This window comes from Pleurodeles waltl, chromosome 2_2, assembly GCF_031143425.1.
Source record: "Pleurodeles waltl isolate 20211129_DDA chromosome 2_2, aPleWal1.hap1.20221129, whole genome shotgun sequence".
Classification (NCBI taxonomy): Eukaryota; Metazoa; Chordata; class Amphibia; order Caudata; family Salamandridae; genus Pleurodeles; species Pleurodeles waltl.
Window position 1 is genome coordinate 944,116,037 of NC_090439.1, and position 24,194 is coordinate 944,140,230.

Here is a 24,194-nt window from a genome sequence, read left to right on the forward strand (position 1 = left end):
CTGGATCAGAGAATCGCCTTATAATTGAAATGCCTACAGTTTGACATTCTTGCAGTTAAAGAGGCACAGTCTTTCATTAATTCTGATATATGTACTTTGGTGTCTCCAATATTTTACCCTCCTCTCCAGTTATTTCTTAAGTTCTTAAAGGAGACCAAATGTTTGCTTCTCCGCACGCTAACAGAGCCTTTGAAATATTTTGTCGTTAAATTCAATGACAAATGTCAAGGTGGCCTGGCATATTCCAAGGTTTTTTGTAGACACGCACCACTTGACCACTTGTTAATGAATGCTGATGCTGGAGACAAGTTGGCAAGAAGTGCCCTAGTTCAATTGTATTTCGATCTCACCGATGCTCTCTTACATAAAAGCCCTCAGCATCTTCTATAGTCCCTGTTGTTACCAGGCAGCTAATAATTTATCTAGGACACTTTAAATGGTATCAAAGCCAATTCATAACTAGAGGGATGTTACGGAGGTTGTAATTCAACACCATTCGTAGCCTGATGCTTAGCCACAGGGACAGCTTCCCCTTTGTGAATCAGATACCACCCTTTTGAAATGTCGATATATGTTCAATAGTCTGACACCATGTTTGTAGTCACGAGCCACTGAGACATTTCCCTTCGCATAACAAATGGGAGTGGGAAGCTCCTATCACGCCCCCAACTTTTTGCAATTCAGATAGAAACACAAACACCCTTTTACGAGTTGGAAAGACTTTTTTGACTGGTAAAAAAAGCTTTTGTAAGTAGAAAAAAATATGTTGTGGTCAAAAGCCTTGTGGTTTTGCGACGTGCAGGCTTTCTGACCACAAAACACCATTAAAGATCGGGCCATAATATTCATCATGTGTCATTTTCGTGGCTTAGCTTAATTTATGTTCTTGCTCCCTTAACACTTTTGAGCATGCTTCCACAAATTATTTTCTTTATTTCAGAAAAAAATGTATTGACGGACTTCAGTGGCTGACTTAAGAGTATGGGCCATATTTATACTTTTCGACGCACAACTGCGCCAACGCAGTTGTGCGTCAAAAAATTCAACGCCGGCTAACGCCATTCTGAAGCGCCATGCGGGCGCCGTATTTATTCAATGACGTTAGCAGGCGTTAGCCGGCGGAGCTGCCTGGTGTGCGTCAAAAAAAATGACTTACACCAGGCAGCGCCGGCGTAGGGGAATATGGAGCTTGGGCGTCAAAAAATGGGGCAAGTCAGGCTGAGGCAAAATTTTCACCTCAACCCGAATTGCGCCGTTTTTTTGGACTCCCAACCCCCATTGAAATGACTCCTGTCTTAGCAAAGACAGGAGTCGTGCGCCCTTGCCCAATGGCCAAGCCCAGGGGACTTATGTCCCCTGGGCATGGTCATTGGGCATAGTGGCATGTAGGGGGCACAAATCAGGCCCCCCCTATGCCACAAAAAATATTTAAAAAAAATACTTACCTGAACTTACCTTAACTTCCCTGGGATGGGTCCCTCCCATCCTTGGGCGTCCTCCTGGGGTGGGCAAGGGTGGCAGGGGGTGTCCCTGGGGGCATGGGAGGGCAACTCTGGGCTCCTTCCGAGCCAACAGGTCCCTTAACGCCTGCCCTGAGCAGGCGTTAAAAAATGACGCTAACGAGGGTAGACGTCATTTTTTTTGACCCGCCCACTCCCGGGCGTCATTTTTGCCCGGGAGTATAACTACGACGCACATGCCTCGGAGTAATTTTTTAGTAGGGAACGCCTACCTTGCATATCATTAACGCAAGGAAGGTGTCCACGCTAAAAAATGACGCAAACTCCATGAACTTTGACGCTAGACGCGTCTAACGCCAGAGTATAAATATGGAGTTCGTTTTGCGTCGGATTTGCGTAAAAAAAAACGATGCAAATCCGGCGCAAACAGAGTATAAATATGGCCCTATATGTTTTAGTTTTCGTTTTTAGGTATATCAATGCAGTATTGTGTATTGTTTGACATGACGCTTCAAAATAATGCTTTATTCTTTAAAATCAGTCAGGATGATCAATCAGAGTGGGTGCATGATTCTTCTTTGTACATCCCTCGACTATACACCCTTTTGCCTTCCAAATCACTTGCAGCTCGTTTGCTGTAGGTAAGATGGAGTTACAGTGAACTGCGTATTTAAGTGTAGTTTAAAGCACAAAACCTAGCCAAAAAGCAGTGGAGCTCTTTACAGGGTTAGCATATAGCCAACAACTGACAGGAGAGGTAGTTCACTAGATTGTTAATACATTGTAATGTAGTATTCTTTAAAGACATGTTGTGATTGAAAAATGGCAGCTTCGATCGTTTTCATAGGACACATTGCATTTTCTAATTTTACTTATACAGCATATATGTCATAATGTTTAAAACATGTGCGATCACCCTTTTCTCAAGTCATATCCAAAGTAACATTTTTTCATTTCTGTATGCAATAGCAGATATTTACTTTACATTTAGCCTCACTTCACAAATGCATAACTTTTGTCACATTGTTACAGCTAAATAATGCTTAAACAAGACATATCTATTCGTCTAAGATTCAATTGGATATTGCTTCCGCAATGGGATCTTACCTGGCTTAGTTTTGGGTTTTTATTAAGGAAGCACTAGTTCAAAGGTTATCAGTGAGAATTTTTAGTCACCTTCAACAAGGATTATCATATATTTATTTTTCTTGCCCACATACCTATTGAACATATGAACATAAGAGTTTTCCAAAAACATTGTTAGAGTATGTCTAAATTAATTTTGTCAAATATGTACAGGGCAAGTTGTATGTGAACTATAGGCCAGTCGAGCTAAGTATCCTTCTGTTGATTCATTCAGAGTTTGTTTAACTCCCTCGGGTGATTTAGCAGAGGGAACACTGTCAGTGTTCAGGTACATTTGGCTGAACTTGCCTAGGAGAGGTTGGCACTGGAACACACAAGGAATGAGTGGCTGGTAACCAGAGTGCAAAGAGCAGTCCTGCTCGTAGCTCCAAAAGTTTCCTCCTACTATTAGTATTGGTTTATGAGTATGGTGGCTCATGGAGGAAACATCTCAGTTCTAGCAGCACTCCATGGTCTCGGTTGACAATAATCCTCCCACTGCAGCAATTTTGGGTGTTTAATTGCAGGTTTGAGATCACAGCAGAGGCAGCACCAGTTCCATGGCATTTAAGAGTGGACAGGCAGGTCATAGGCATGCTAGATGGCTCATAATGGTGTCATAGGAGGATTAAGCAAACTAAGCCTTTTGTGGAAAGACCTGGGAGACTGGTAGACCCTCTCTAGACTCGGGTCATCACTGGTTACACTCCCTCTCTCTGTCTGCTGCATCTGGACTGTCCCAGACTCGGAACGCAGCAGCTGGGCTTCTTCTCAGGCATTCGCTTCCTGCAGGGTAAGATGCTCCTCTGCCTGTCTTAGTAGCCCAGGCCTCAGGCAGATACCATAGTTTTCAACAAGATGCACAGATCGCAGGTGTTGTGTCCCTCCTCTGAGTGCCTGGCCATCAAAAAAACTACAGATAGATATCAAAAGATTTTTGAGTACTCTGAGGAGTACTCTCTCCTTGGTCAATGAAGAACTTGGAACCGGAGCAAAGTTGGATAGCTAAGGTCACAATTGAATAAACATTTTCCAGACAAGGGATATTAACCCTCCCTCTTAATGTCCAGAACCCAGTTTGGAGCTATTCCTTTTCACAGTTATCAAACCTGATGGCTCTCACTAAAGGTAGTGACACTGCTGGCTCCAGGCGAAGTACCTAAACCTGATTTTGATGAAGTTTCAATTATCTACCCCTAGATCTCATTAGCCTGTTGAATCAACACTCACAGGAGAGATAAAATGAGACAAATTCTGCTGAAAAAGACTCCAGTTTCTTAACACCAGAATCTGCTGACTCACTTCACCTTCCCAACTATCAACCAAAACGTCCGTGCTCAACAAAAGATCATCAACAGATCCTTGCTAACAGGTCACAAACAAATAACTAAGACAGACCTTTCTCCATCCTTGAATGTTTCATTGAGACTATGACATATGGCTCAGGATTGCAAGTAATACACTTTTACTGCCTTACGAGGCTGTAGCTAGACCTCCATCTTCTACTATGCTGTCCCACAGGTATCTAAACTGGAGCACATTGTTCTTTGGTGACTCACACTCATAAACAGCATTTAGTTCTGCCATCAATATCCAATCATACAACGGGGGCACAAAAAGGAAATGGTGATGTAAGTGCAGGGTATGGCCGGTACATTCAAGCATAAACTTTATATACATAGGGCCTGAATGGAAAACACCCATTGCAGGAGAGAAAAAAGTTCTGGTGAATACTATAAATCAAAAAAATAGTAGGTTGCTACCACTGCCTAATGTATATTATGCATGAAATGCCCAGTAGTGCCAATGTTGTCTAGACAGCACATATGGTTCACTACTCCAGAGCTAGGCTCTGAGAGTCAGAACCTTGATAAAAATCTCAGGCCTCAGCACTTATATTTCATAGTCATGAGTACTGCGTCAAACAAAATATGAGGATTCCACCTGCGGCAGAAATGCAATCCTGTAATAATATGCAGGCTATGTATTTGTTTCCAAAAAGTAATAAAGCCCTTTTTAGTAGCAAATTGTACCTAACTGTACAGAAAATCCAGGCAATGCCAGAAAGAGCTATAGTAGATGTTCTGTCTCATATCAAAGTTATAACAAATGCTCAAACTTACTTGAAAATTGAATGGCAAACCCAGATTTGCTGATGTAGAAATCGGTGTCAAACTGAATAGTAACTATGTTCAGAGTGCTGTGAATTCCTTCCGGTATTAAGGATCCACTTATTTCTTTAAGCAGCATCTCATTCTCAAGCGGTCCATCCCAAACTCGAAGGATATCATGTGATGCCTCAGTATCAAAAGCAAGAAACTGAAGGCTGTAAGAAAGAATAACATTGTTAGGATAGGATCTGTGTTTTCTAATTTATGATTTGATAAAAATCTAACATATCCTATATTTTTCCAGTAGTGAACATTTGCATCAAATAGGTCATAAATGTATAGCAGATCTGTCCTTACTTTCATTGTCATAAACCACTGACATATAACATTTGTTGAAACAAATCACACACTTGGCACATTTACTCTGCTACAACAGAGTTTGACACCTTTATTTTTCCACACATTTCCTTCAACAAGATTGCTTCCCCAAGCTGGCCAAGACCGGAGATATTTATACTAAGCAACTGATTAGATTATCCCACCAGATTTCTTTCACAGCACTTTAATGCACAACAATGAGATCTGGCTTCCTATAGGTTGCTACGTTAGGTTGTTACTTTAGAGAGGTGAAATGAGAATACAAGGGCATCCAAGACATTGGCCAAATGGTCTGACCTGGGTAAGTTAACTATCTTTTAGAGGGTATGAAGAAACAGAGGCACAGATTGTAGCCTTTATGATATTTGAACCATAAAGGACTGGCATTGTGCTTTCAAGCATCATCATAATGCTTGGGATGTAGCACAATAATACAAAACTGTTATTATCACATATAAGCTGTCAGTTAGTTACAGTAACTCCTAATGCCTCTTAGTATTGTTAAACTAAGTGCTGCTGATGTAGATGATTTTGATAACTCACACACACTCTATTGCTCATTAGTGGACTAGTACACTAACTCACAGGCACACTGTGAGGAATTGCTCCTTTTTGGGTGGTCACCCCCACTTTCCACTGAATTGTAGTCCCCGTTTTTAGACTCAGCACCCTGGGACACTGCTGTGCACTGCAGAGTGTATATGCAGGTATTGTGCAATTACCAAATGGAAAAGGAAAACATTTTAGTCTTGTTACTGCAATGTATACCTGCAGTTTGACTTGATAAAATTATCAGTTTTTGACAGGCAAGAACCTCACTTTTAAATATTAAAAAGCCACATATATTGAAGCCTTGTAGCACACACAGTAGAGTGCACGGTATTTAAACGTGTAACACACAGATGTTACCATGACAAGGCCCTAAAAGTTATTCTTCCTGTGGCAGGCATAGTTTTCCTATGTAGAAAATTAGAGTACAGATTAAAATACTAATATTGCACCTCAGAAACGGCACCAGCCAGAAAAATAATTCAACATGTATTTTAATAGTTGTTAAAGAGTCAATTCAATGGTGAAATCAGATTTCTAATAAATATTAAGGAAAAGCAACTTTTAGAAAGTTACATTTTACCTTCCTGACATTTTGGAAAGCTAATTTGCATTTATTCTCCAGCTTTTACCAGCCTGTGATGAGCCCAGGAAGAGGTGGAAAGTTCCTCCAATAAGCAAACCAAAGGCTAAATGAGTAGAGATGACTCCTTTGAGCTTGATGGAATATGCAGGGTGGGAACTGTGGGCATTCCGTTGACGGCAAAGTGTCATATCCTGCATCTCACGTCTGCCTAAAGCACATTCAAAGATTTTTCACCCTTCAAAGGGGGCAAAATGCTTGTGTATCCCCTGTCTGATTGAAGAAGGTTCCTGCTTTTGCCTCATCAAACTACTGTCTCCCCGTTCGTTGTATGTACCTTGTCTACTTCATACTGTGTTTTACTGTTAGATGTGGGAGGACTTTAGGATTACCACAGCACCCTCCTCACTGACACCTCCATCATTCAGAGCCCAAGTTTAGTGTGCCCCAAGATCTTTGCCATCTTGGATGTGCCCTGTCAAATTGAATATTGTGTCTGTTTGCAGTGATTCAAACGGGAACAACTGAAAAAGTAGGTAGGCCAGGGCCTAGGAACCATTACTCCATCGGCCACAGACGGTCTATGATAGCCCTCCATTACAGGCTGGTTAATACAAAGTTAGACCCTCACCCAGTCTAGCTCAGAATATCGCTGCATTTACGAAAGGATATCCAGCAGAAGAAACCTGCTGCAATTGGTATCTGTTAACTGTGCAAAAGACCTGAAGAGGTTGGAATCCCCTCTGTTAGAAATGGGGTCTCTAGTTGGTAGTCGGTTTGCACCCTGTCCAAGTAGGGACCCTCCCTCTAGTCAGGATAAATGAGATACCCGCTCAGATAACCCCTGCTCACCCCCTTAGTTGCTTGGCACGAGCAGTCAGGATTATCTCAGAAGCAATGTGTAAAGCATTTGGACGTAACACACAGTAATAAGTGAAAACACTACAAAAGGACCCCACACCAGTTTTAGAAAAATAGCCAATATTTATCTATATAAAACAAGACCAAATACGATAAAAATCCAACATACAGTAAGAAAAATATGAATTCTGCAAGATTTACTCAAAACTACAGTTCCTTGAAGTTGATAGCTCCACCTGGGGCTATCACGGTGTCGTGATCAACAAAACCAACAGTTCAGGCCGGCTGTGGCGTTGTAGGCCAGATACGATGTCGGGAAGACCCGCAAACAGTACCTTGGATTTGCAGGGCGTCGTGATCCTTGCTGTGAGCTCCGTAGATCAAACTCCAGGCTGATGAAGTCAGGTGCGCCAGCGTGGATGGCGTCGGGGCTGCAGTGCGAAGCGTGATGATGCGACGTGCGGTGTCCACAGGTCACGGTGCAGGCAGCGGCTCGGTGACGGAGTCCAGGACTGCGGTGTGAAGCGTGGCAGTGTGACGTGCGGTGTCCTCAAGTTACGGTGCAGACAGCGGCATCGTTGTTACTGAAGCGCTGTCATCGTTAGCCCAAGCCAGCAGTGCAGGACGGTCCTTCGTGACTCTCACGAGCGGTGTCCACAGGCCATGGTGCAGGCAAGATGCCTGGTGACGACACAGGAGTCAATGGTGCTGGTGTTGGTGGACCGGGGCTGCGGTGCGGGATGGGATGGTGCTTCGTGTACCTCACGAGCAGTGTCCACAGGCAACGGTGCAAGCAGCGGCACCGGCATCAGCCAGAGCGTCGTCGTCGGGGATGCCCAGGCTGCAGTGTGAGCAGGCAATGCCGGAGTGCGGGCCCACAGGTCGCGGTGCGAGCAGCAGCTTAGTGAAGTCGTCCGATGACGGTGTCGGGGAGACCAGGGTCGAGGTGCGAAGCGGGGCAATGCGACTCCGTGTGACGTCGACAGGTTACGGTGCAGGCCAGTGGCATTTTGTCGGTGTCGCAGTGGTTTCTCCTCTTGAACAGCACAAAACACACAGTTGCCAGTGCTGCAGGTTGAGGAAACTGAAGTCTTTGGTGTCCCTGAGACTTCCGACAGGAGGCAAGCTCTACTCCAAGCTCTTGGAGAATTTTCTCAAGCAGGACACACAGCAAAGTTCACCCTTTGCACTCTTTTCAGGCAGAAGCAGCAACTGCAGGCCAGTCCAGCAAAGCAACACAGCAAAGGGACTGTACTCCTCCTTCAGCTCTTCTCCTGGGCAGAGGTTCCTCTTGATTCCAGAAAGATTCTAAAAGTCTGGGGTTTTGGGTCTTCTTCTTATGCCCAGTTCTGCCTTTGAAGTTGGCAAAGATCCTTCCTTGTCCAGGCCAGGCCCCAGACACTCACCAGGGGGTCGGAGACGGCATTGTGTGAGGGCAGGCACAGTCCTCTCAGGTGTGAATGACCACTCCTCCCCTTCCCCTCCAGCACAGATGGCTAATTAAGATATGCAGGCTACACCCCAGCCCCCTTTGTGTCACTGTCTAGAGGAGAGGTGTGAACAACCCAACTGTCAAACTGACCCAGACAGACAATCCACAAACAGGCAGAGTCAAATAATGGAATAAGCAAGAAAATGCCTACTTTCTAACAGACAATTTAAAAAACAACTTCACTAAAAGATTTATCTTTAAATTGTGAGTTCAGAAACCAAATAAATAAGGATATTTAAAGGCAGCCCCCCATGCTAACCTATGAGAGAGATAGGCCTTGCACACTGAAAAACAAATTTAGCAGTATTTCACTGTTAGGACATATGCAACACACTAGTATATGTCCTACCTTAAACATACACTGCACCCTGCCCATGGGGCTACCTACGGCCTAACGTAGGGGTGCCTTACATGTATAAAAAGGTAAGGTTTAGACCTGGCAAGTGGGTACACTTGCCAAGTCGAATTGGCAGTTTAAAACTGCACACACAGACACTGTAGTGGCAGGTCTGAGCCATGTTCACAGGGCTACTAATGTGGGTGGCGTAACCAGTGCTGCATGCCCATCGTAGCATTTGATTTACAGGCCCCGGGCACCTCTAGTGCACTTTACCAGTAAATCAAATATGCCAATCATGGATAAACCAATCAACAGTACAATTTCTATAGGGAGCACTTGCACTTTGACACTGATTAGCAGTGGTAAAGTGCGCAGAGACAATAAACCAGCAAAACAGACCTAAAAAAATAGGAGGAAGAAGGCAAAAAGTTTGGGGATAACCCTGTAAAAAGGGCCATTTCCAACACAACCCCCTCCCAGCCTAAAGCCAGGGTAAGCAAATCCATACCTTGCTGGACTTCCCTGCTCAGGACGATAGAACCTGGATACAGGCCACTACTGCAGGAGCTCTTGCCAGTTCTACGCCTCTGTGAACCCAGGTTGATCCCTCGGTCAACACTCTCAGGGCCCACTGAACTAACCCTGGGGGAACCCTTCTCCTCATCTGAGGACTCCATCTGTGCAGCACCTAACCTTACCTTGCTCACAGGTGCATTCCAGTAGGCAGACAGTACCACCAGGGCCAACAGTGTGATGTGGCCCATTCCACTGAGGTCTGACTTCAGTCCCCCTCACAGGGAAAGCTCTGACCACAAGGATAACAACCAACAGAGGCCACTGACAGCTGTCAGTGTCAAGAGCCAGGACCCAGGCCATTCTAGGGTCTCTAGCCTCTGTGATTTTAAAAAGTGGGGGGCAGTAACCCCAGGTGACTTGCACCCTTTTTCACTTCCCTTCCCACCATTTCAGGAGTGGTGCCCTGAGACTGGTCACTCACCCTTGGGTCTGTACCCTCAGGCTGAGCAGGAGACAGGGGTGGGCACTCCCTCCTCCTGTCCCTCGTGCTGGGATCCAGTACCCTCCGCCTTGGAGTGGTACCCCCAGATGACTTAACTGTGAGGGTGCCTCTGGGGGCCACCCCTCCCAGTTCCCCTGACACCCGGGGCAACTCATTCCCCTGAAGGCAGTCTATGGGCATCTGGGGACTTACTATGACCTGCCTCTGGGTCACCTCCCCACCCCACTCTAGGGATACCAGGGCCATAGAATGGAAGAAGTCCTGCCCATGGACTGGTGTCACCCTACACACCTGTACGGTGTACTGTTCTGGGGAGACAAGCCTTTCCACCATCATTGTATGGCTAGCCCCACTGTCCCTCAGAGCAGTGACTGGGGCCCCATTCACTGTTACCCGGTGGAAGTGACGACTCCCACCCTCAGGGATCACCAACTCACCCTCTGAGTCAACCTCCCAACTAAGGGATATCATGGCATGGTCTATGACCTGCCCCTGGGGGCGACCTACCCCTATGGCCACATTAGCCACCTCGATAGAGGGGCCACCAATGTCGGTTGTCTTAGGACAGACAGAGTCCCCTTTCATGTGTCCTAACTGGGAACACTCATAGCACAGGGGTTGAAAATGGGGTGCCCTGGCCCACTGCCTACCAGAACCTCCCTCCTTCCTGTCAGAAGTGGCCTGGGACAATTTTTGCTCCCTCCTTATCCTGGGACCTGTCTGCGTCTCCCTTGACTTCCCTCTCCTTCTTCTGGAAACACTGCCCACCTTTGGCGGAGTCTCCCCCATAAACCTTCTTGTGGACCCTGATACTCACCCAGCAGTCCGCCTCCATAGAAAGCTTCCTGGGGTCAGTCAGCTTACTATCAGTCAAGTGCTGGCGCAGCTCTGCAAAACACAGACTAGACAAGTGCTCCCACGCAATTAAGTTGTACAGCCCCTGAAAATCTGTTACATTACTGCCCTTCACCCAACCATCCAGTGCTCTGCAAAACGAATCTACACACTCTAACCAGGTCTGGGACTCCAAGTGATTAGCAGTGGAAAAGTGCGCAGAGACAATAAACCATCAAAACAGACCTAAAAAAATAGGAGGAAGAAGGCACAAAGTTTGGGGATAACCCTGCAAAAAGCGCCATTTCCAACACCCGCTAACAACTGGTAACTGGTACTGGGCTTGACTTTGCTGTTTCTCTATGCCTGGAACCTTGATAACTTCTAAGTACTTCTCCTGGCTTTCTGTGGGCCTTGGAATTGTATTTCTGTGGATGTTTGGGCACTAAAAAAAAATTGGGATTTTTTTTCAAAACTCTTTTGTACAGATCTTCAAGAGAACTGACCATGAAAGTATCTGAGAAGAAATCCCATGGTGTCAGATTGGAATTCACGTTTGCCCCACCTGAACAAAGTCCTTTTTCAGATTGGGATGTAGAAACGCTTTCAAACTTCTTTACTTCCCAGGCCCTAGCAAGAGTGATCTAGTTGCATCAGAGCAGGTCTCCATCACACTTGACCTCAAATCGCACATAGACCACTTTAAGTGTTTTGGTACTTTTAATGCTTTACACCTTTTTTCTTAAGGTGAGACTGTCTGCTCTGTGTCATAGCTACCAGGACTTGAGCTCAGGTTTAAATTACTGAGGTATTTGACTGACCTAACAGATTAGTGACATTTTTACTTGGTGGGCTAGCAGTCATCACAACTAAAAAGACACACAATGACATTGGAACACTGACACAGTCTCACGGAGTAAAGGCCTCAGGTGAATTGAGGACATCATTGCTGACACCTGGGCATACAGGGCAATGGGAACAAAGGCACATACAGTTCAAAACAGGCAAAAAACTGGCAACGCGATGCAGACATAGGAACACTGAAGAGGGGACAAGGAGCCCACAAAAGAAAGACACCAAGAAAAGATGACGAATTGGACATTAAAAGCAGCAGAATTAAGGGTTTGGGCCCAGGTACACTGCAATCATATCTCTCAGTGCCAATATCAATGTCAAACATCACACTTTACAAATGCAACTTTCTATAGGAAGTATATTAAGGGCCAGATGTATCAAAGTACTGTTTTGCATTTCTTAAATAGTGAACTTTAAGAAATCGCTATTTAAGAAATGCAAAATGGTATGTAAAAAACAGCGATTCCCACAGAGACCGCTATTAGGGAATCACTATTAAGAAATGCTTTCAGGCCCATAGGTGTGAATGTTTTTCATTTCCTAATTTCCTTATTAGGGAATCACAAATTAGGAAATGCAAAACCAAGGGTGCTGAGGGCCTGAGGCCCCCTTTGAGGCACCACAAAATTCAACTGTGCACATGTTGAGTGCACACATGCCCTAGTGGCATGTGTGAGCTACATGGCACTTTTAAAAATGCATTTTTAATGTATTTTTAGAAATTGCACATTGTTATGATCAACTTGGAGTTGGTGGTAATTCCATTTCCTAACTGCCCAGTTCACATTTAGGAAATGCTTGATACATGTGCTTAGGAAATCGGAAATAGGAATTCCCTATTTGCTAATTCCTATTTAGGAAATCGCAAATTGTGATTCCCTATTCGGAGTTGCAATTTTAGGAAATACCTATTTTAGTGATTCCTTAAAATTGCAATGTAAATGCCTTTCATACATTCTGTATGGCTATTTTGCATTTGCAAACGGTGGGATTTTGCGATTTGCACCATTTGCGAATGCACAATAGTTTGATACATCTAGCCCTATGAAAATATAACATACTCATTCTCCACCCTGCTGTATTAGTCCTTGGCTCTCACCCAACTAACTTGAGCATATTGATACACCACTGGATTTCAGTACCCTCTTAAGATAGAGAAAAGCATAATTGCCAAATGTAACGCCTAGTAGATGTCCAAGCCATCAAGGACAGGAATTTAAGATTATTTTTAACATTTAAGTGTAGACTGTGTTGTAAACCTACAAATAAATTTGTGTAAAAGCGGATACACCAGATCAAACTTTCAAGAACGAGTGCCAGTTGTATTTATTATAACTAGAAAATTGACAGCATCATTAGGTGATGTTTCTAAGTCTAAATTGAAGTTGGTTACCTCCCTAAAAGAGACCATCGTTTTTATCAAATGTATTTTAAAGCACAGCATACCTGTGAGATTTAGCCATACTCCTATTAAACGTATGGCAGCCAGTCCGCAAAATAAATGTACTGCTCCAATAATTGCAAAGAATCATACCTGAGATGTTTAAGTTATTTTAAAGCACAGCACACCTGCGAGACATATTCATACCGCCATGAAAACCAGTCAGCACTTTTGAAAGCTGGTTTTCACTGGTATTGACTAGCCAAAAGTATTAGCCATTTTCCATTAAAGATTTGCCATGCTCTTATTAACATAGTGTTTCTGACATATATCTGACAAATGCAATCCAACATCTGCCTAATAACCGGAAGTCTCAAATTGTTTTCCCTCACTGGATGGAAACGCAGTGTGATTTAAATACACTATTTTGTTTCCATTATTCCAAGCATCAGTTGGGAGAGGACATCTTCTTTCTCCAAAGTCCATTACAAAGTCGTTTTTAATTTTAGCCCTGTTTTGAACCCATGCGCATATTCCAAAATATAAAATGTGCTATTGGTTTTTCATAAAAACATCTTAGAGGGAGATCCACGTTTCCACATGCAAATCTGTATTTAACATCTTTTCAGCATTAGCCAATTGTACTGGCCTGAAGTAGTCTAAAACTATGATTTCACGAACTATCCAAAAATTCAAATGAGGAACCTTCTGTAAAATTAAATTCTCTTTTGACTAAAGTTCTAGCACAATGGGCTTTGAATTTCACAACAGGGTGAAATGTAGTCCAAATATTTGTAAGGATAAACTATTTTTTTTAATGGAGATGTATTGTCGCACAATCCTAATTTAAACCATGGTTTATATGTATATTTTAGTCTTAACATATTTAACAACATACCGCAGGAGAATTTACTCCAAATTAAACAAAATCCATTTTACATTGTAATTACCGGGGACATCCCTCCAAAAAATTTACCCTTGGCTACGTGTCTGCATCAGTGTCCGAGTTCAGGCGTGAAATTAATTGGTAAAAATGCCCTGTTTCCCTCTCTCCAAGCAATGTGCAAGCATTATGCAAATACTGGGCAAGTAAAAGCAAAAACCTGTCCACAAAACAGGCAAGAGTCATAAGCGCCTTGCTCTCCCACTCGATAATTTGTTGCACTGTCCCAACAAGGCCTCCTAACAAATGGGGGGGCAGAACAATGAAAAACAATGAGAGTGGACAACGTTGTGACGTCAATCGGTTGGGTGCAGATGTTGTGAAAACCTTTCAGAGAGGAATGATGGTGCACTACGGTTTGTAACTCCCTTGAGTTTTTACTGGAAGTATTATATAAGAATAAATGAGCATTGCCATCACAGATGTATTTTTGATGAATTATGGAAAAATATCACTACCTTTAATGTACACTTGTTCCTAGTGTTTTAATGCCAGATATGTTTGCTATAAATCAATGTTTTTTTTCTTCATGTCTTTACACGTATAAATTATACTGAAAGCAGCAGCTCCTTAGTAACATAGCTAATGAAAGCTAAAAGTAAAATGTATTATAAATAGCAACCGAATACATTTGGTCGCTGCGCGCGTGTCAAAAAGCTTACATGCAATCTCAGTATTAGGAACTCATTTTCCACATTCCTGCATTATAAGAAGCGCACAACACAAGGCTCCTGACCGCCAATGGAGGACATTTGATGCAAAGACAGTCATGACTCCTTTGACTTAAAACATCAACACACCTATATTCTTAGTCCAATGACTCACTGTACTGGACCAAACGTTTCACCATTAATTATGTTTTTGTATCTCAGCAACTAACTCTGAATAAAATAATATTTAAGGATAGCCAGTAACTCTGAAAAGATGTTCATCCAGCTCAGTCTTGTGGTCCTGCTGGTACTCCATAGGCATACAATAACAGCCTATCTCTGTATCCTTAAACTTCAGTTGTGCAAATAATTCACATATCCGGGCTTCACAAACATGAAATCATGATCTGCGGAAATACTGCGAAATGTATGTATATTTTATTACCACTACATTTTTACTGATTGTTGTTAGAAATGGGGTCTTTGGTTGACACTCAGATTAACCCCTGTTCAAGCTGGGACCCTCACTCTAGTCAGGGTAAAAGAGAATCACCCTCAGCTAACCCCTGCTTAACTCCTGGGTAGCTTGGCAGAGCAGTAGGCTTAACTTCAGAGTGCTAGGTGTAAAGTATTTGTACCAACACACACAGTAACTTACTGAAAACACTACAAATTGACACAACACAGGTTTAGAAAAATAGGAAATATTTATCTAAACAAAACAAGACCAAAAGACAAACATCCACCATACACAAGTCAAGTTATCAATAAAAATGCAAAAAGTCTTTAAGTAGTTTTAAACACACACTAGCGCTGCTAGCGTGAAAATGTACCTGGTGCGCGTCAAAACTAACCCCGCACGGATGGGAGTGCGTCAAAAATAACCCCGCACGGGCGGGTGTGGGTCAAAAATAACTCCGAACGGCGGTACGTGAGTCGGAAATCCAGCCGCACGATGATCCGAAATCCCCGCAGCGCAGGTTGTGATCTCCCAGCCTCCGTCAGCGAAGCTGCGTGTCATTTCTCCTGCTCCGTGCGTTGATTTTTCGGTCGTGTTTCCTGCAAGCGTCGCTTTCTCAGCTGTGCAGCCGGTGGCGCATCGTTTTCTCAGCCACAGATCGGAGTCGCGTCAATCTTTTCCCCGCACGGCGCTCTGTGCATGGATTTTCTTGTCTTTTGGCTGCCAGCTTCTCCTTTCAGGGTCCCAGGAACTGGATGGCACCACAGGGCAGAGTAGGAGTCGGCAGAGTAGGAGTCTCTCCGGAGACTCCAGGTGCTGGCAGAGAGAAGTCTTTGCTGTCCCTGAGACTTCAACAACAGGAGGCAAGCTCTAAATCAAGCCCTTGGAGATTTCTTCACAAGATGGAAGGCACACAAAGTCCAGTCTTTGCCCTCTTACTCTGGCAGAAGCAGCATCTGCAGGATAGCTCCATAAAGCACAGTCACAGGCAGGGCAGCTCTTCTTCCTCTGCTGTTCAGCTCTTCTCCAGGCAGAAGTTCCTCTTGGTTCCAGAAGTGTTTCTCAAGTCTGTGGTTTTGGGTGCCCTTCTTATACCCAATTTCTCCTTTGAAGTAGGCCTACTTCAAAGTAAAGTCTCCTGTGAATGTGAAATCCTGCCTTGCCCAGGCCAGGCCCCAGACACTCACCAGGGGGTTGGAGACTGCATTGTGTGAGGGCAGGCACAGCCCTTTCAGGTGTGAGTGACCACTGCTCACCTCACTCCTAGCACAGATGGCTCATCAGGATATGCAGGCTACACCCCAGCTCCCTTTGTGTCACTGTCTAGTGTGAGGTGTAACCAGCCCAACTGTCAAACTGACCCAGACAGGGAGTCCACGAACAGGCAGAGTCACAGAAATGGTATAAGCAAGAAAATGCCCACTTTCTAAAAGTGGCATTTTCAAACACACAATCTTAAATTAAACTTTACTAAAATATGTATTTTTAAATTGTGAGCTCAGAGACCCCAAACTCCATATGTCCATCCGCTCCCAAAGGGAATCTACACTTTAATCAGATTTAAAGGTAGCCCCCATGTTAACCTATGAGAGGGACAGGCCTTGCAACAGTGAAAAACGAATTTAGCAATATTTCACTGTCAGGACATATAAAACAAATTACTATATTTCCTACCTTAACCATACATTGCACCCTGACCTTGGGGCTACCTAGGGCCTACCTTAGGGGTGTCTGACATGTAAGAAAGGGGAAGGTTTAGGCCTTGCAAGTGGGTACACTTGCCAAGTCGAATTTACAGTTAAAACTGCACACACAGACACTGCAGTGGCAGGTCTGAGACATGATTACAGAGCTACTTATGTGGGTGGCACAACCAGTGCTGCAGGCCCACTAGTAGCATTTGAGGTACAGGCTCTGGCACTTGTAGTGCACTTTACCAGGAACTTACTAGTAAATCAAATATGCCAATCATGAATAAACCACTCACATACAATTTTACACAGAGAGCATATGCACTTTAGCACTGGTTAGCAGTGGTAAAGTGCTCAGAGTTCAAAAGCCAACAGCAACAGGTCAGAAAAAATAGGAGGCAGGAGGCAAAAAGACTAGGGATGACGCTGCAAAAAGGGTCATTTCCAACAATTGCTCTACAAAGTACAATGAAATAAACAAAAAAGATCATAGTCCATCAAGCCAAGAAGAGTTACAAAGGACAAAAAGGCTTGATTACGACCTTGGTGGATGGGATACTACCCCACAAACGTGACGGACATCCATCCCGCTGTTTTACAAGATCCATAGGATATAATGGAACTTGTAATACAGCGGACTGGATATCCGTCACGTTTGTAGCGTAGAATCCCATCTGCCACTGTCATAATCAGGCACATAGTAAATAGTCAGCAATACACAAAAACAATGAGTCAGCCAATACTAGCATCTAGCCCATGGTGAGTCCACCACCCGTTCCAGATCTTCTCATGTTTACAAGGACAACCTCATAGATGGGCCACTCCTGCTATGTGCACAGTCCACTCCCTGCCATCACTCCTCTAAAGTAGGAGGGGTCAGGGATCTCCATTTACTGACAAGATCTTGCTTTGACACCAACATCACCACCCCAAAGAAAATGCGTTCCATCCTAGGGCCACCCACATCCTTCAACAATCTCAACAACGCTACTGAGAGAGTAAGAACAAGGCAGTGGTCCAGAACTATCCCTCCCAATCCCCTCCCAGAAGTAAATGATACCTGCGCAGGACCAGCCTACCTGAAAGAAGTCCACAGCGAGCAAGGAACATCTGGAACAGTTCACTCGGGAAGTCCTGCCCACCCAGTGTAGCCACTGGGAGGGGGGGGGGTTATGTAAGTCACATGCAAGTAATTAAGCTGAACCAATCAAAGACATGTGGAAATAGCCAGTTTCTGGGGTGTTATACTAGCCTCACTCCAGTCTGCATCCTCAGAGTCTCCCACAAAGGCCTCCCATCTCTGATACAGTCTAGAGTAGTGATCTGGGGCATTAGCAATCAAAGAGAGGTAGGTCAAAGAAATATCCCCAGTCTGCAACCTTCCCATCAGTAGATTGGGTTTGAGGAGACTAAATTCTGTGAGCTTCTTGTCCAAGGAAACATTGGTCAACAGGGTGTGTTGCAGCTGCAAGTACTTGTGGAATTGGGTGGTAGAAAGCAGATAGTGTTCCTGCAGCTCCTGAAACATCCACATATGTGTACCCACCCAGATGTCCCCAAGATGAGTGAGTGCAATCTTGACCCACTGCATAAAGTCTTCTAGCCCTGCAGTCTGATGTAGCCATGTCCCTTGCCACAAGGGGGTTCGCCCGGTAACCTGACAGTTCCAACTCATAAAACGAAGCACCGTCCTCCAACACAGCAGTGTCACCCAGTCGCAGTCAGGGAATAAATGGGGTATCGAGCCCCATAAAGGGTGCCCATCAGCCTATCTAGGCCAAGCAAGCCTAGATCCACTTGATAAGACACCTGCCCAGTGAAGCAGTCATGAATAGCATCCAGCTGTGAGGCCAGGTAGTAGCAACAAAGGTCTGCCATGCCCATCCCACCATTAAGGGGGACTGGTAGCAGTTCATAAAGGCCACACAGGGTGGCTTCAAGTCCAGAGGAAGGTATGGATTGTCGAAGCAAGGGACTAGAACCATAGCTGGGGGATGAAATATGGAAAGTTCAAAAAGACACAAAAAGTGGGGTAAATCCATAATTTGAGGATGGCTAGGTTCCCTCAGAAGTGCATGGTCAGGCGCCCCAACTCCACCAGTCCTGCTTCATTTTAGTAACCAGAGGTGTCAGACTAAGACTCCAGGCAAAGTCTGAAAGGTGCAAAACATGAATACCTAAGTATCTGAAGGACAGGTGACACAAAGGGATCATGGACTGCCACGAGAAGTGTTTGCATTGCTAGCAAAAGGGACCAACAGGGATTTAGACTTGTTGACTGTGAGGACTGATGCCTCCCCACAGAGCTGAAGGATCTCCAAGCATTTTGGGTCTGAGGCCTGGGGTCTCGCAAGGAGCACCAAAATACCAAACACATACAATACAATACTCTCTTCAGGGCCATCGTTCCAAGACCACCTGGGATGAAATGTAGAAATATTTTGCAATATATTTTAAGAGTTCCAGCAGGCATTTCAAATTCCATTTGTAGTACAGGTGCAGAGAGGTAATTCAATATTCCATCTCTCATCCACCACCTCATCTGGAGTCTTGTCCACAGAATCACAAATTGCAAGAATGGAATGTTGAAATACTTTGCAACACCTGTCCTACAAATGGTGTGGTTGAGATCTCAAAATTGAAGTCTCCCACAGCAGTAAAAACGAAAAGCTTTTTAGAACAAATTAAATATACGCAGGGTTCTTGAAGACTTTGTCAGTATACATACTGCCTTCTTTCTCATTTAATCTTATTTGCTGAGTTAAACTAAATATGTATGTTGCTTTAATATTGGTTTGGAGTAAACTGATCAACTGAACTGTAGGTACTTGATTGCGATTCAACAAAATAGGAGTCAAAATCCAACTCTAATGTTCCTTAAGTGAGCAATCAAGGAATAATCCATATGTGGCACTTGAGATAACTTGCGCAGTTAGCTAGTGTGCATTTAGGAGATGGCAACCAACATGCAATGAAGGCATTTCTTGAAATCCTTCTGTAGGTAGAAAGCCATCTTGTAAATGGACACCCTTAAGAAACCCTGAGACTGGGACTAAGGAACAGGTACAATTCTGCTATCCTATATGACAAACACAAGGATTACATTCAGTACTTTTGGCTCGAGCACCATGTAGTGGCTTCTTGTTAGGTACCGAAAAAAGGATGTGCTTAATGAATACTAGTTAGATGAGGACCCATTACTCTCCTGGAAGACTGGAAAGCCCTGGCCTCCAGCTGTGGTCACAGGCAGAAGACTTGTACAGTTTTCCCTCTTCACATAGCCTGTCTGGCTGCTTGACATTTGACAATTTTTGGAGCCTTGAGCTCCCCTTCTTACAGTCCATTTCCAGGCACCAAATGTGATTTAGCAGATGATTCCTTGAAGTTTGTGATGGCTGCCTGCTTACCTTTGAAATACCCTCTCCTCTGCCCTTCCTCCAGAAAGTGGTTTGTTACAGCAGGAGTGAATCCAAATCTGATAGCCCCACAACACAGGTCATGGGAGTGACTAAGGTTTCATGACTGGATGTCTGCCACAGTTATATGTGTATTGAAGGGTTAACCCAGGTCCTCAGCCCTACTTTTGATCAGTCTCTTATTAGCCCCATCCCATTCCAGAGATGTGACCAGGCCCCTTTACATTGACCTCTTTTTAAATCAAAGAGCACCCTTAAAAGTTTGTTGGAGAATATGGCTCTCTTTCTTCCAATGTTTGTGTCGTCCTACCCAGCTCACAGGAAAGCATCAATCCGTACATCTATATGGGGAGGTTCCTATAACTTAAAGTCAGCCCTGGGCCTCCCAAAAATGAGACCCATAATCTTCCATGTAACATATGATCCACAGACACAGCACATGCATAGAGCACACATGCACTGAACAGCGCTACATACTACCTGGATGTAGGCCAAGGACGAGTTAAGCACACAGCAGCAAAACCAGACATCACTCCAGTGACACGGGTAAAAAGCCCCATTCACTTCTACTGCTCACTACATGGTATGCTTCCACCACTACACTCATGCTCCTTAACACCTGGCAAAGGTAATAGCCTTTCACCAACCACTATGTGGGTAGCGCTTTGGAAACCCTTCCAGTACAACAACACCATAACCTGTGTAACAGGCCTATGTCATGGCACACACACATGATCTGAATATCCACTCAAGACAGAAAAAAAAACAGTACCGGAGTATCCAGATATCATTGGAGCTTGGACATTCAGGGAAGGGGTACACTTCAGCCATCATGCGAGAGACTTTTTTGTCCCAACACTCATACTAAAAAATTATGCTTAGGATCAAGCTTTAAAAGACTTACAGTCAATTATTTAATGGTAAAATAGTTGTCTTCTGAGGTTGTTAGTACTTAACTACACATTTGTCCAAGAAAATATCTATTCCTTTGGGCATTCAAAGACATCATACATACTACACCACAAACTGTCAAAATATACCACATGATGTCTACAGCTGGTCCCATGAAAGAAAATTAATTTCTCCGAAGGGTCCTTTGCCTTCTTCAGAAAAAATACATTTGTATTAGTATGCAACAAATAGACAAATAACAACCTAGTAAGTAAATAAATAAATAACTTAAAAGATGCACTTTAGTTACATTTAACTGATAACAATGCAAATACAAATGTTACTAAAATTATGACTATTGGATATGGGCAAACTAAAAGTCCAGTAGGAAAACAGGCAGTAGGAAAGCAATGGAAAAGACATTCAACGTTCTCCTGATTTTGACCAAAGTATGTAAAAGTTAATGGTTGGACCTGCTGGGCATTTCTACCTTCAGGCTTAGGCCTATATTTATACTTTTTTAGCGCCGCATTTGCATAATTTTTTCACTCAAAAGCACTGCAAACTTACAAAATACAATGGTATACAATTGCATTTTGTAAGTTTGCACTGCTTTTGTGTTAAAAGCGCCACAAATGCGGCGCTAAAAAAGTATAAATATGGACCCTAGTACCTTTTCAAGGGTTAAAGATTTTCAATGGAGCAAGTCTGGAAACTGTAGCCAAGAAAGGCTCCACAATTTAAGATATCCTCAGACTCACTACTAAATATCATTTCTAGTAGCACTCACAGCTTGTAATAAAGTCACCTATTTTTGTTTTCCGACTTTAGTCCATGATTCCCAGTTGGACGATGCTTTCTACAACTCTGATTTTAAATCCAATAGAAAATTGCCTGTTGGTTCACTTCCATTCATCAGATGTATCTGTGTCAGGAGCACCAACACCTTCTAGTACAGGGGAGAGGCTTTAGGTGGAGCAAAGCGGAGAAACGTTTAGATGAATTAAGTACACTAGAATTCTTATGAGTAAGCAATAACATCCTCTGTCTCACAATATGAGAACCTTTTAGCCACAGAATGGATGTCCACAGTGACATGCGGGATTCTTTGGTAGGACCTTTACAACTGTATTTTATATATTTATTTGTAACTTTCAGCTAGTCATTGAAGAGTATCATGCCACAAAAATCCTTAAACAAAAAATAATAAAATAAGCAAGGGTTAGGTGAAATATAAAAAATATATGTATCTGTCACAGGTAGATGGGAAGATGTGATAAATTGAGTTATAAGTTAAGGGGATGGAAGTCCCACTCAATAATCAATACCACAAAAATTCACTAAGTTAACCTGTGCTTAACTCTCTGGTACTTTGGCACAAAACAAGTCAGGCCTAACTTAGAGGCAACATGTAAGCTATTTACGCAGCACACAAACAGTCATAAATTGAAAACACAACACAAGAAAAATCCCAAACCAATTTTGAGAAAAAGAGTAAATTTTAATAGATAAAATGACAGCAAAACAAAATCAAATCAGTAGAACCAGTGACATTGATTTAGTTTTTTTGTGAAAATAGGGCCTAGAATCAGAAAGTGCCACTCACGGTCACCTGGTCCCACTAGAGCAGGGAAAAGACACAAGTTCAGGCCGACCGCAATGAAGCACAAGTTGAATGTAGGGACCAGGTTAAATGTTACCTTCTCAAGTCCAGCACAAAGTGTTCTGTTCATGCTAAAGGAGTCTTTTGGCACGAAGAGCAGGTTGAGAGTAATGGATGGTCATTGCTGTAGTGCTAAGATAGGTCTTTGTTGGATCTTCACATTGACAGCTATCACAGGCGGTCTTTGCTGTAATGCAAAGTGCAGCTCTCACATTGCCAGTCATCATTGGTGGTAGCTGCTGGTGCGAAGAGCAGGTATCACCAGAGCTTCACTTTGAGGGTCGTCACAGGAGGCAGGATTGCTGCATGAATGGGCCAGTTTGCGGTCTGGAGGAGACCATCATCAGGATTCTCACCTTTTTCGTCTTGGAGGATCTTCCATTAATGCCAAACAAGGGTCCTGAAGATGGTGGGGATCTCTTGAGTATTTTAACTCACTCTAACAGGGACCAGCAGCAGGGCTCTGGCAGGTTCAAGCAGTCCAGTTGCTGTTGGTCAGCTTGTCAGTTGCAGGAAGGCCTCTGGAAGCTTTTTGTGTCCTTGTAGCTCACACAGGAGACCAGCTAACTGACCCTTTGAGATAATCTGGGCAGCCTGGGATCAAGACAAGCAGGCCAAATCATCCTTCTTTAGACAGCAAAGCAGTCCCTCGAGCAGCTGGGCTGTCCTTCTGGCAACAAGGCAGTCCTTCTTCCACATGTCCAGGAGTTTCCTGATTTGATGACTAAAGGGGCCACCTTTTATAACCCACTGCCAACTTGGGGGTGTGGGTTGCCCGAATTGTCTCCCCTTCCTCCTTCCTGAACTTGGCTCTGAACTGTCAAGGAGGGACAATAGAAAGGAACGGCCTGGCATCATTTTTGTGTGTGTGCTTGAGGTTAAGCCCTTTGAAGTGCAGGTGGAACTAGGTACAGTCCCTCCCCAGGTATCCTGCCATTATGACCCATCCTGCCCACACCTAAGCTTCCTTTGTCTCATTGTCTGGCAGCAATACCCAACACACAACAGCAGGGTCAGGTGACTCCACCCACTGGCAAAAAGGCACAGTGGATTTGAGAACAACAATGCCAACTTTCAAAAAGTGACATTCTTATAATTGGAACTTAAATTCTGACTTTACATTTAAAGAGTATTTTAAATGACAATTCAAAAGAGAGCATGAAGTATTTCTCTCTGTTTTTCCCCCTACTCCAAAGCTAGCACTTATTAAATGTAATAGGGCAACCCAGTGTTAGCCTATGGAAGAGGTAGGCCTTATAACAGTGGAAAAAGTGCTAAGCTGTTTTCACTGCTAGGACATGAAAAAATGTAAGCCCACATGATCAGTATTTAAATACCATACATTCTTCCTTAGGAGTTTTTGGGGTCTAACTTAGAGTTGACCCATAATCTTAAAGAGGTCATAGGAGCTTTTAGAGACTATCTTAGGGGTGACTTATATGTATTAAAAAAAGGTTTTGGCCTGGCAACAGGTTTACTTTGTCAGGTTGAAA

The 24,194-nt window shown here is 43.7% G+C and overlaps 1 protein-coding gene across 1 annotated transcript in view; it reads right to left on the reverse strand.

The window, feature by feature from the left end:
• Positions 1-24,194, reverse strand: part of CSMD3 (CUB and Sushi multiple domains 3) — a 2,682,374-nt gene that overhangs the window by 895,904 nt on the left and 1,762,276 nt on the right. Inside the window, exon 26 of the mRNA XM_069220640.1 lies at positions 4,709-4,911. Coding sequence (XP_069076741.1) covers positions 4,709-4,911 — 203 coding nt within the window. The remainder of the gene's footprint in view (positions 1-4,708; positions 4,912-24,194) is intronic.